A 13,017-nucleotide genomic window follows, 5' to 3' on the forward strand; every position below is an offset into this window, starting at 1 on the left:
CACTCCACATTCTGACCCCAAAAGATAGCTGACCTCTCCAGATTTCAGTTTCCTCTTTTTTGTAAAAGAGTGATAAATAAACTCTAAGCTCCCTTCTAACCCTAGATGTTTATGTTTTTAGCTAAAATTAGAAAGCATAAGGGGCTAGGAAAACTATTCACAGCAATTGAGAAAATAAAAAGTTTAATACCTAGAGTTCTTTATAGGACGATGGTTTTTTCAAGGTTTTAAAAATGGAAAACAAAGGTGTTTTATTTTCCCACAAAAGACACAATCATTAATTACTAAGAAAGTTAAAGGCTCCAACAAAAACTTGAGGAAAAAATAAAGTCAATACATGTGTAGAAAATACTAATCCTTGCTATTAATGAAAGACATGAAAATTAAGGCAACATTTACATTTTTAACCAGTAAATTGATAAAGTTTTTAAAGAATATTCGATGACATGCAGAAAAACTGGTACAGTGACACATGCCAGTAGCAGTGTAAATTAGTGACAAAAACCCCTTAGGAAAACATTTTATATAGAGAAATTCTAAAAATTTGTAACACACTTTGATCTTGTAGTTTCACTTCTGCGACATCATCCAAAGAAAACAGTTCAAAATAAGGAAAACACTTAAAGTTCTATAATGTTCAAGGTAGCATCATTTATATTACTAAATTGCTGAAAAGATCTAAGATGTCTAATAATAGGGGACGGTCAACTTTATAATATATATGCACGACAGAATTTTATACAATCATTAGAAATAATAAAAGTACTAAGTAATAGCTGCATAGAAAATATTTATGAATATAAGGGACATTCTCTTCTTATCAAGAAATTTCCTAAGCCCTTCCAAACTGTGAATTCTGCTATTAAAATGAAGATGCTAGCTTTCCATACTAGCTAAACATTCTAACAAATCCTTCATACCACACGGATTCAAATTCATGTTACTTTTTTAATCTTCTTTAATCTGCACATCTTTGAGGTGAGTATTATTATCCAAATACAAATTACCACATTAAGTCATTTGCAAATGGCAAATGTTAAATACTTGAGGTCAAGAACCTGCTGTAATTAAGTACAAAAGAAAGCAGGATATAAATGCTTATCTACATCATGAGAGCAACCATGTAAAAAAAAAAAAACGATAATAATAAACCACAAGGTTACTGAATTATGGCTAATTCTGCTTCAATGTTAGAAACTTTATGGAACGATGTTATGCGCAGTCAATAAACATCTGTTGAGCATGTGCTATGTGCTTTATAGGTGCTAGACTATGATGGCGAATAAGAGAGGTAGGATTCCTACCACAAGAGCTTACATGCTGTTCTCTCTACTTAAAATACTTTCTCCAAATATTCAGTTTATTCCTTCACTTCATTTGGCTCTTTGGTTCATATATATGTCTCTTAGAGAGGCTCCCTCTGACCATCCTTTTTAAAAAAAGCCCTCTGCCCCAGAATGCCCCATTCCCCCTCCCCATTAGTCCTCCCTATCCCTTATTCAATTTTATTTTTCTTCAATAAACTTCGTAGTCATTTGTCTATCTTTTCCATAAGAATGTAAGCTCCATGAGTACAGGAGTAGGCACTTAATAAGTATGTGTTGAATGAATGAATTCTGGTGAGAGGAGGCAGACATTAACATATGAAAATTTAATTGTGATAAGTGCTATGAAAAAAGTTAATTCAATGATGAAATAACGAGTAATAGGCTGGGAAAGGAGGGCTACTTTAGCTAGGATGATCAGCAAAGGCCTCTCTGAGAAGGTGACATCTTAGCTGAGATCAGAAGGTTGAAAAGCCAGACATGAGAAGAGCTGAAGGAAAATGATTTGGGGGATGGGGAAACACCAAGCACAAAGAGCCTGAATGAGGAAAAAGAATGAAGGCCAGAGTGGCATGGATAGTGAGGGGAAATGCAATGAAAGGAGGCCAGAACAAAAGCCTTCAGTTTGTTGTTGTTTTCCCCCTAAGAGTAATAGGAAGCCAACAATGGTCTTAAACAAAGAAATGATAATTAAACTTACTGCTGCATGGAGCGAGTAATTTGGAGAGGCAAGACTGTACACAGGGAGATCAGTTAGTAGTGGATAGATAGAGATGACGTGTTTAAATTAGGGTGGCATCAGTGGAGACGGAGAAAAGATGAATTTGAATTACGTTTGGAAGTATATTGTCAAGATTTGCTGGTAGACTGGCTAACAGGATTGACAAAAAGGAAGAAATATGGCAAATCCTGGATTTGGTGCTTGAATAACTGGTCAATAGTAATGCCTTTTAAAGACATGGGGAAGAATGGGAGAAGAACAGGTTCAGGTGTAAGATAAAAGAGCTTCATTTGTAATCTGTTAAATTTGAGATGCACCCTGAACAAGTGGAGAGGTCAAGGAAGCAACTGGATCAATGGGAACGGAATTTAGGGAAGAAGTCATTATTATCCTATTAATACCAGTAAACCCAAAAGACAAAAAGCAAAAGAAAAATTTTAATATGAAGCTACTCCTTTCCAAGCTTATTTTGGAGTAATTCCCTTTCTAAACCTTACATTACCCAAATGCATCAAGCAGAATTGTATCATCTTCATTTCTGCTCCCTTGCCATTTTATAACTTCTCGCATTATACTACATTTTGCCATACACTGTAGTGGCTTATGTATTTACCCTACCCTGCTCAATGTAAGCAATATGAGAAGTATGTCTTTGTACAGCTTTCAGTACCTGACAAATTCTTGCATTACAGAAGCTCAAAAAGCATTATTCATTGCACTGAACTAAATTTGACAGAATGGAATACATATAAAACAATATTATGTATATAGTTCAACCAAGCAGCATCAAAGGAATTTAACACAAAGTATAATACAAATAAATATACTTACCAGCAAGTCCTGTTTCCAAAGCATAATCAATATGCTCAATACATAAAAATTCCACAAGTATGGTAAAAATTCTAAAGGCATTCCTTGGTAAATCAGAAGGATCAGAGAGCTTTAAAAACAAAAACCAAATACATTACTCCTCAAGACTACCTTTAAAAAAAGGCAACATTTTTTTTCAGCTATCAACTTTGTAAAAGACTTTGCAGTCAGTATTCAGTTACCAGTATTCAGGTATCAAAATGATAACTTAGACCTCTTCCTCCCCACCCCCAAAGCCTCTCTCACGTACATACACATATACCAGACAAGTGGTTTTCTGACCTGGATTGCAATCCCTTAGTGGATTGTGACAAGAAAGAAAGAGAGAACCAATAGAAAATAACGTATAAAGTACACAGTAAAAGAAAATACAGTTTCATGAAATACACACACACACACGTATAACAAATGTACACTAGGCTGCCATGTAAAACGCATTTTTTATTGTGGATCATCGTCAAAGATGTCTGAGAGCCACCAACTAAACAAAGGCTATTCTGGCAAAATTCAGAACAAAAATGATTCTTCATTTTACCAGGTGGTGGGGATGGGGAAATGAATAATAGATGCACTATAAAATATGACAGGCTCAAATCCCAGCTTCATCACTTCCTGGTTGAGCGAACCCTAGAGATGTTATTTAACCCCTCCAAGCCTCAATTTCTTTATCTGTAAGGTGGGAATAATATTACTACATACTTACATCCTAGCCTTAATGGTACATACAGCTGGGAGTTGAAGTGCATAACCCACTTTAAATCCCTTAAATCTCCACTAATTATGAATACTAATTTGGTATTACTCAGTTCCCTTCCTGGTCTTCTTAATACTACCCCAACCTTCACCCTTCATCAGTCTCTCTACCACAACCCCCAGCTCCCTTCTTTGCTCACTGATGCTGAACAGATGCCCTTAACAAGCCATAAAGAATAAATTTTATTTTTCACCTCCCTCCTGTTTACATCCACACATCCATGCATAACTGATAGAAGAGGTGGAGAGAAAATTGGAAAGGACACGGAAGACATAAACAACATCGTCAATCAACTGGAGCTAAATGACATTTATAGAATACTTCATCCAACAACATCAGGATATTCTCTTCAAGTATACACAAAACATTTACCAAGATGGATCACATTCTAGGCTAAAAACACAAGTCTCAATAAATTTAAAGTGGATTTACATTATACAAAGTATGTTCTCTAACCACAACAGAATCAAACTGTAATCAATAACAGAAAGATATCTAAAAAATCCCCCAATATTTGGAAACGAAGTAACACAGTTCTGAATCAGTCTTGGGCCAAGGGAAATTTTAAAATATTTTGAACTGAATGAAAATAGACACAACATACCAAAATTTGTGGTAGGTAGCTAAAGCAGTACCTTAGAGGGAAATTTATAAGACTAAATGCCTATATTAGAGGGGCTGGCTCTGTGGCCTAGTGATTAAGTTTGGTGAACTACATTTCGGTGGCCGGGGTTTGGTTCCCAGGCACAGACCTACACCACTCACTGGCAGCCATGCTGTGGCAGTGACCCACATACCAAATAGAGGAAGACTGGCATAGCTGTTAGCTCAGGGTGAATCTTCCTCAAGGAAAAAGAGGAAGACTGGCAACAGATGTTAGCTCAGGGCGAATCTTCCTCAGCAACAGCAACAACAACAAAAAAGCTTACATTAAAAAAGAAAGGTCTCAAATCAATGACCTCAGCTTCCATTGTAAAAAACTAGAAAAAGAAGGGCAAATGAAACCCAAGTAAGCAGAAGAAAAGAAGCAATAAAGAGTGTAAACTGATGAAACACAAAACAGAAAAACAGAGAAAAATCAATGATACCAAAAGCTTATTCTTTGGGGAAATCAATAAAACACTCAGAAAACTAGGAATAAACGAATTTTCTTACTCCAATAAAGAGCATCTATGAAAAGACCTACAGTTAGAATCATTCGTAATAGTGAAAGATTGAATACCTCATTCTTAAGATCAAGAATAATGCAAGATGTCTGCTCTCACCAGTTCTACACAACTTTGTGCTGGAGGTTCTGATCAATGCAATAAGGCAAGAGAACAAAATAACAGGAACCTATATTGGAAAGGAATCTTTATTGGCAGACAACATGATAGTCTATACAGAAAATCCTATGAAACCTATTAAAAAAGTTATTAGCACTAATAAGTGAGTTTAGCTAGGTTGTAGGTACGAAAGCAACACATAAAAATCAACTGTTTCTATATACTAACAAGAAAGTATCAAAAACATAAATTAAAAAATACCATTTACATTATATTAAAATAGCACAAAAATATTAAATACTCAGGGATAAATCCTGTATGCTAAAAATTACAAAACTGCTGAGAAAAATTACAGATCTAAATAAATGGAGAGATATACTGTATTCATAGACTGAAAATTCAATATTGTTAAGATGTCAATTCTCAACAAAACTATAGATTCAATGCAATCCCAATAAAATCCCAAACTTTTTCCCCAGAAACCAGCAAACATCATTAAGACTTAGACAAAAATGCAAAATGCTGTTTATGGAAATGTCAGAGGACTTACACTACCTGATTCAAGACTAGAAAATCTCTTGTGATCTTGAGTTAGACACAGATTTCTTATATACGATAGCAAAAACATTACCCATAACAGAAAAGTGTTAAATTGGATTTCATTAAAATCAAGTTCTATTCCTTCAAATGCTGTTAAGAGATTAAAAAGACAAGCCAGAGGCTGAAAGAAGACATCTGCAAATCACATTTGTAGATATAAATATCTGATAAATGAATTTTAACTAGAATACAGTCATGTGCCTGTTTAACATTTCAGTCATCAATAGATCACACATACAATGGTGGCCCTATAAGATTAGTATCACATAGCCTAGGTGTGTAGTAAGCTATACCATGTAAGTTTGTGTAAGTACGCTCTATGATGTTCGCACAACAAAACCACCTACTGACTTATTTCTCAGTATCCTCATCATCCAGTGACACATGACTGTACAGAATTTTCAAAAAATAAGAAAATAGACAACCTAATTTTAAAATTACACACAATACACAAAAAATACACCAAAGAACATATATGGATGGCAAATAAACACATGAAAAGATGCTCGACATCCTTAGTGATTAGGAAAATGCAAACTAAAACCATAATGAAGTATCACTACACACCCTATTAGATTGTCTAAAATTAAAAAGATTGATCCTATCAAATGTTCAACAGCAGATGGAGGAAATGGAACTCTCACACAGTTGGTGGGAATGTTAAACGAAACAATAACTTTCGAAAACAGTTTGGTAGTTTCTTAGAAATACCATTATGACTCTGTCATAATTTATATACTTATATACTCAAGAGAAATGAAAGCATTTATCTGCATAAGACATATACATGAACGTTCACAGCAGCTTCGTTCATAATAGTCAAACACCGGAACCAATCTAAACGTCCATCAATAGATAAATGGATAAATTGCGGTATGTTCATGCAATGAAATACTACTCAGTAGTAAAATGATACATACCAATTAATACACACAATAACATGGATGAATCTCAAAATAATTATGCTGAGTCAAAGAAGCCAGAAACACATGCACATACTATAATATACTATAATCCCATTTATAAAAAATTCTAGAAAATGAATCAACTTCTTGAAGGTACAATTCACAAATGTACACAATTTATAAAAGTTATCAAATTGTGCAGTTTACTATATATGCAGTTTACTGAATGCCAATTATATTTCTAAGTTACTTTTTAAAAAAGGAAAAAAATCAACCTGCTCATTACACTGTCCTTTTTAAATATCTTTTAAAGCTTCCATCATCATCTACGAGGTCAAGTCCAAATTTCTCAGCATGGTACAAAATTTGTGGTAGGCAGCTAAAGCAGTAACTTAGAGGGAAATTTATGAGACTAAATAAAGAGTTTTTGTCTAGCTTTTTAACCTCCCCTTTGATTACTCTCCCCATGTACATTTTTATTTCAAGCATTTCATGCTGCGTGATTGATCTCTGTATATGTCTTTGTACATGTACTATTCTCTCTGCCTGAAACAGCCTGCCAGAATCATCATCTTGAAGATATCCTGTTAAGCTTTCGAGATCCTTGCCTCAAATGTCTTCTTTTTGAAACCTTTCCTGATAAATTCTGTTCCCCCAATGCCTTAACCAGGCACAGCTGGTTGCTTCCTCTTTGGTCCCAGCAGTGTATACCTCCATTGCACTAATTCTTTATACGTCTACCTCCTTTCTCCACACTCTTCAAAAGTAATGTATACGCCTTAATATTTATATCCTCAATGCCTAACATGGCAGCTGGTACAAAGCAAATACATGATAATGATTATTGAATTAGATCACAGTGAATTGAACTGAATTTCAATTTTGCGACTTTCCAGACAGAAGGTCATGATTTAGAGCTAGTTGCTATGATTCAAAAGATAAATTTTGATAACTTCATGTTTGATGATTTGAGGCTTTAAAAATATTTTAACATATTTCCAGCATACAGAAAAGCAGAGAAATGACCATACAAAGTATATCCATCGCCCACCCAGATGTGTCATATCTTAACATTTTTCCAAATGTACTTCAGTTTTTTCTTTTTTGGGGGGAGTAGGAGTCCAATATTATAAATATGGGTAAAGTCCCCTGGGTACTCCTCCCTCAAGGCAGTCATTACTCTGAATTTATCATGCTGTGCTTGTGCACATCCCTAAAAAATACACTGTTTTATTTTTTTAGAACTTTATATAGTAGAATTATACTGAATATATTTTTTCCTATCTCGCTCTTTTCACTCAACATTGTATTTCTGAGACTCACTCACGTTGATATATGTAACTTAGCTTAGTCATTTAAATGGCTGTATAGCTTCCTAGTGTACGAACAAGGTTAGTTTATCAATTCTCTTCCTGAGGTACATTTAACTTGTTTGTAATTTTTCACCGTGACAATGCTGCTATGATGTTAGACATGTCAAGTGCTCCTACTGAGTTTCTCTAAGGAATTGCCAAATTACTCTCCAAAGGAACTACACCAATTTTTAATTCCACTGGCAGTATCTGAGAATTTCTATTGCTTCACATCCTTACCAACACTTGGTATCATCAGATTTCTTAATTTTTGCCAATCTAATGAGAATGAGATAGTATTTTCCCTAATTAAGTTTCATTTCCCTATTAGTGAGATTGAATATCTTATTGGTAATTTACATTTTCCATATTTGCTTTTGTGTAGCCTTTGATTTGTCTATTGATTTATATTTATAATTCATATTGATTTTCTGTCCATCAATATAAATATATAGACCATATACAACAATACAAATAAAAAATTAAGACTGCTTCAACTCTCAATTCCACTACTTAAGAAGTATGTATCTCAGTTTCTTTACCTGTAAAACAGAAATAACAACTTCACAGGATTGTTAGGATAATTAAATGAGTTAAAATATACCTAAAGTGCTCAGAAGAGTGTCTAGAACATAGTATGTGCTCTATAATTATCAGCCATTATCATTTGTTTTATATAACCTGCTAGTAATATTGGTTACAAATACCTTCTCACAGCCTGTGACTTATTTGTTTACTTTGTTAAAGTGTGTTTGTTGGACAGAAATTCTAAATTTTAATGGAGTCAACCTTTCATTCTTTTTCTCTGGCACGTCTGTTCTCAAAACATCCTTCTCTCCCTAATGCTCTTTATGAGATAGGTTTAACCCTCCCTTTTCTATCTTGACTTAATATCCTATAAAAGAAAAATTTGGTATGCTGAACTTTAAAATTATATTAAAATATACTTGTAAATAATTTTAAAATAATTCCGTTTCCCAAAACAAAAATCCTATCTTTTTTATTACAAAAAAGTTGTTCCTAACCAGAGAGCAGATTTCTATCTTAGTACAAATAAAGCAAGAATTAAAATACACAAGTATATACACATAAAATAAATTTACAATTACTCTTACCCTATGACATCTTTCAAAGGCTTGTTTCGTTTCTTGTAAAAGATTAACCACCACTTCTTGGGATAGGAAAGTTTCCCCATGAGTATCGATACTTGGCCCCAGTGGTAAGTTGGTACGTTGTCTAATTCTCTCTTTCAAATCTTGAATACTAGTGTATCATATCGACAAATGAAAAAAAACCCACTTTATTATACACAGATTTCAATTTCAAGTACTCTCAAATTTAGTATACATCAACAAAAAATGGACCAAAGCCAGAAGACTCAAAAGTTGTAATTCTAGGGGCTGGCCCCGTGGCCAAGTGGTTAAGTTCACGCGCTCCGCTGCAGGCGGCCCAGTGTTTCGTTGGTTCGAATCCTGGGCGCGGACATGACACTGCTCATCAAACCACGCTGAGGCGGCGTCCCACATACCACAACTAGAAGGACCCACAACGAAGAATATACAACTATGTACCGGGGGTGCTTTGAGGAGAAAAAGGAAAAAATAAAATCTTTAAAAAAAAAAAAAAAAAAAAGTTGTAATTCTAATAATTAGTTTTGTAAACTGAAGCAAGCCTTAATCTCCAACCAGAAGACTTTCATCTGAAAAATTAGTAGATCTGGAGTTATGATCTCTTTCAGATCTAAATTTCTGACTCAACAGCCCAAAACTCCTTGTTTGGTTTCCTTAAGAAGTTGGCTATTCCAAATGAATTAATATTCCAGATAACTAAATTGTTCTGCTTAAAATAAACTTTAAAATTTCAATGCTTTTTAAATATATTTAACCATTTAAACATATTGCACGTCATCATTATTACTAAACAAGATATAGTAAATACAATTTAGCTTTTCTTAAAGACTGGGGGGTCACTTTGAACATTTACTATATGGTACCTTTAGAAGGTTAGATTTTTTTTTTGCTCCCAGAATACATAGGCCCAGAATACTGTGAACTAATTTTTTTCTTTTAAAGATTTTATTTTTTCCTTTTTCTCCCCAAAGCCCTCCGGTACACAGTTGTATATTCTTCGTTGTGGGTCCTTCTAGTTGTGGCATGTGGGACGCTGCCTCAGCGTGGTTTGATGAGCAGTGCCATGTCCGCGCCCAGGATTCGAACCAACGAAACACTGGGCCGCCTGCAGTGGAGCACGCGAACTCAACCACTCGGCCATGGGGCCAGCCCCGAACTAATTTTTTTTAAAATTCTAATTCTAATTTTAATTTTTTAATTCTTTAGTTTTTTCTTCCTTTACTTGCTACTGCCTTTCAGATGTCACCTTTTCTTCCTAATTCTAACCTCTTCCTAGTCATTATTTAATATACGACAAACTGAAAAACAAGAAACTGATTTGAGTGTGTATGTATGTAGACTCTGGACTCTGACTGCATGATTCCACAGAAGTCATTCTGCTTCACCCTAGAATCAACTGGGTTCCAGATGGTTGAGATCTGGATAACTGAGGTGCCGCCAATTCTTACAGCAAGTCATTTTCTTCTAGTATGTGAGTAACTGCAGGTTTTAAGGTATTAATTAAATAATTTTCTGCCCAAACCATTGAAAAGCTCAGGGTACCTAAATTGTGAACTATTTACTGTTTTTATCACATCTGCAACAACAACAAAAAATGACGTGCTTCTTAGTCAATAGCCTAGAATAATATACTCAGTCTGATTAAAAAACTGCAGAATTCTTTACAGTACTTGTATTCTGCTTTACATTTTTAATCATGCTATGTTAGGTCATTTCAACATATGGTTCAAGGAATTGATCAATGGTGTAAACTGGACTAAAAGAGTTCTTTATAAAAAATTCCAATGACTGTCAATATTTGACCAGTTTGTCCAAATATAATAAAGATCTTAATATCCTTAGTTTTAACTACAACATTTAACAAAAACACTCACCCTCCTGTGCCAATCGATCTCTTTTGATGGTTTTTTGAATCATAATAGCGCTGCAGGATCATAGCACTTCTGCTTTTCAAATAGCCAGTCTCCACCTCAATATAGTTCTCCAAATAGGAAATGAAAATGGATTTGATAAGCTTAGACAAGAAAGTCTGTTTATCAGTACCTAAGTTAAACTCCATCAACTTGCTGGAAAGATTTGTGGTTCTTTTCATGGAAAGGGGGGAAAAAAAGATTAATGTATATTTTAGGCATAGTAACAATACTAAGGAGTACATATTTTTACACTGTGACTTTAATAACTTATGTTAAAGCACCATTTCTTAACCTTGGGGAGGTACTTAGGATGCAGAGAGCAGCTGTTTAGGGTTATATATGAAGTAGAATGGATATTACAAACAATAGCACAGTTTTCAAAACTGCCATCAACTCCTAGGGATGACTTAGGAGAGGAAACCGAGGCAACCAACCAGTCTAGAAATGGCAACAGTGGCGGAAAGGCTTCAAGCATGCTCTAATGCCATTGATGGCAAGGTACTCAAGTCAGAATACTGAGAGATCCGTTCATTCTCTTCTGTGTTTGTCCATGTGGACTTTCCTCTAATTTTCTTTTCCCCATTGTTAAAGATAGGCTCACAACAGTGTTGTTGAGATGGACTTTCTGACTATGATTGCTTTTGAAAACCCTCCTCCCAAAATAACACTAAGGAATAGCAATAGGGTTGGGAAAAAAACTCCATATGAAGCTTCTGATATAATATTTCTAAATGTGACGATGTCATTTACAAAAGCACAAGATAAATTCTCAAAACAGACTTAAGGCTGAAATTGTCATTTGTTAAGAATTTGTCACTTCCTTTTTCAATTTCTAAAGTTTTAACTGAAAGTAAGTGCAGTTATACTAGTTCTTAGAGGAAAAAAACTAAAGAATAGTGAACTAGCTTACAATTAAAATCAGAAACAAAATTCTCCAGTCTTAGTTTAATCAAGGTAAACAAAGTTTTATGTTTCCTTAATTTACATTAATATAAAGCGTAATGTCCAATTCCTTAACTTGGTGTACTAAGAATGCTGCTCTTGTACACTACTACTCTAGAGAGCCAAGCATTTAATGGTAAAGGGTATATTGTTATCTGACAAACTGTTACTCAAAAACACCTGAATATTTCCCCATTTTACATTAAAAAAAGAAATATGAGATGTTATTATTTTCTAATAATTAAAAATATACCTTGTATATAAATCATAGAGATTTTTGAGATACTGCTCTGCATCGAACTTCCTACATTCTTCTAACTGGTCTTTCACAAAACTCTAAAAAAGAAAAGTCAACATTTTGTCAATTAAGTAAATACTAAATTATATCGTCAAGATTTTTTTTCTCTAAAATTTCTGCACATTCTTGAACTGTTCTGACTTAACATCCAATGGGAAAGGCAATGCACAGAAAATAGACCAATATAAAAAAACAAGAAAATAGGTTTTTAGTTTTTATCGCTTCTCCTATTTACTTGTACATCTCTATCAGTTTTGGGAATAAGTATTAAGAATTTGAAAATATCTTTTCTCTTGAAATTGGCCTTTCATCCCTCATGAAATACATTTAAAAAAAAATCAAAAAACAAAAGCTGAGGCTAACCAATAGAGTCAATTCCTTAAAGCAGGTTTTCTCAAACTGTGGTCTGGTAACACAAGTGTCCCAAGACATTAACAGGTATTACTCTAAAACTTCCCAGTTTTAGAGTACTGTACATTATACCCCCAGTTCTAGAGAATCACAATACATATTAGTACCTTTAAAGGCTATTACAAGCCCTAAATCATGTTTTAAAAACTTATTTAATGTTGCTTAATCCAGGGCTACACATAGTTTAGGAAATGTTGCCATAAGGTATACTTCTATGGGAGCCAAGGCTGTAAGTTAAATTCCTGTATTTCTTCTTTTCATGTTAGTATCATATTATAAAAAATTCTAAAGACTGCACTTGTAATTCTTGTCCAATTTCACAAATGCCATCTATTAGTCAAGGTGAGGACCCAGAATAAATACAACCTGAGGCTACCCTACTACAACCTGTTACTGCTGCTGCTGCTACAACAAATTTCAAACAAGTGCTCTGATGAGACTTAGTGATTAGCACCTTTTTTCTGGATGAGCAAGAAACATTTTTCAAAAAGCATGACACTGTCATTCCTTTCCCTTCACTGAATAAGTAGA

General features: G+C 34.3%; 1 protein-coding gene across 1 annotated transcript in view; it reads right to left on the reverse strand.

The window, feature by feature from the left end:
• Positions 1-13,017, reverse strand: part of EXOC5 (exocyst complex component 5) — a 50,602-nt gene that overhangs the window by 8,159 nt on the left and 29,426 nt on the right. Inside the window, exons 10-13 of the mRNA XM_046647189.1 lie at positions 12,031-12,113; positions 10,797-11,006; positions 8,908-9,055; positions 2,878-2,986 (exon numbers count right to left, since the gene is read on the reverse strand). Coding sequence (XP_046503145.1) covers positions 2,878-2,986; positions 8,908-9,055; positions 10,797-11,006; positions 12,031-12,113 — 550 coding nt within the window. The remainder of the gene's footprint in view (positions 1-2,877; positions 2,987-8,907; positions 9,056-10,796; positions 11,007-12,030; positions 12,114-13,017) is intronic.

This window comes from Equus quagga, chromosome 20 (assembly GCF_021613505.1).
Source record: "Equus quagga isolate Etosha38 chromosome 20, UCLA_HA_Equagga_1.0, whole genome shotgun sequence".
NCBI classification, from domain to species: domain Eukaryota; kingdom Metazoa; phylum Chordata; class Mammalia; order Perissodactyla; family Equidae; genus Equus; species Equus quagga.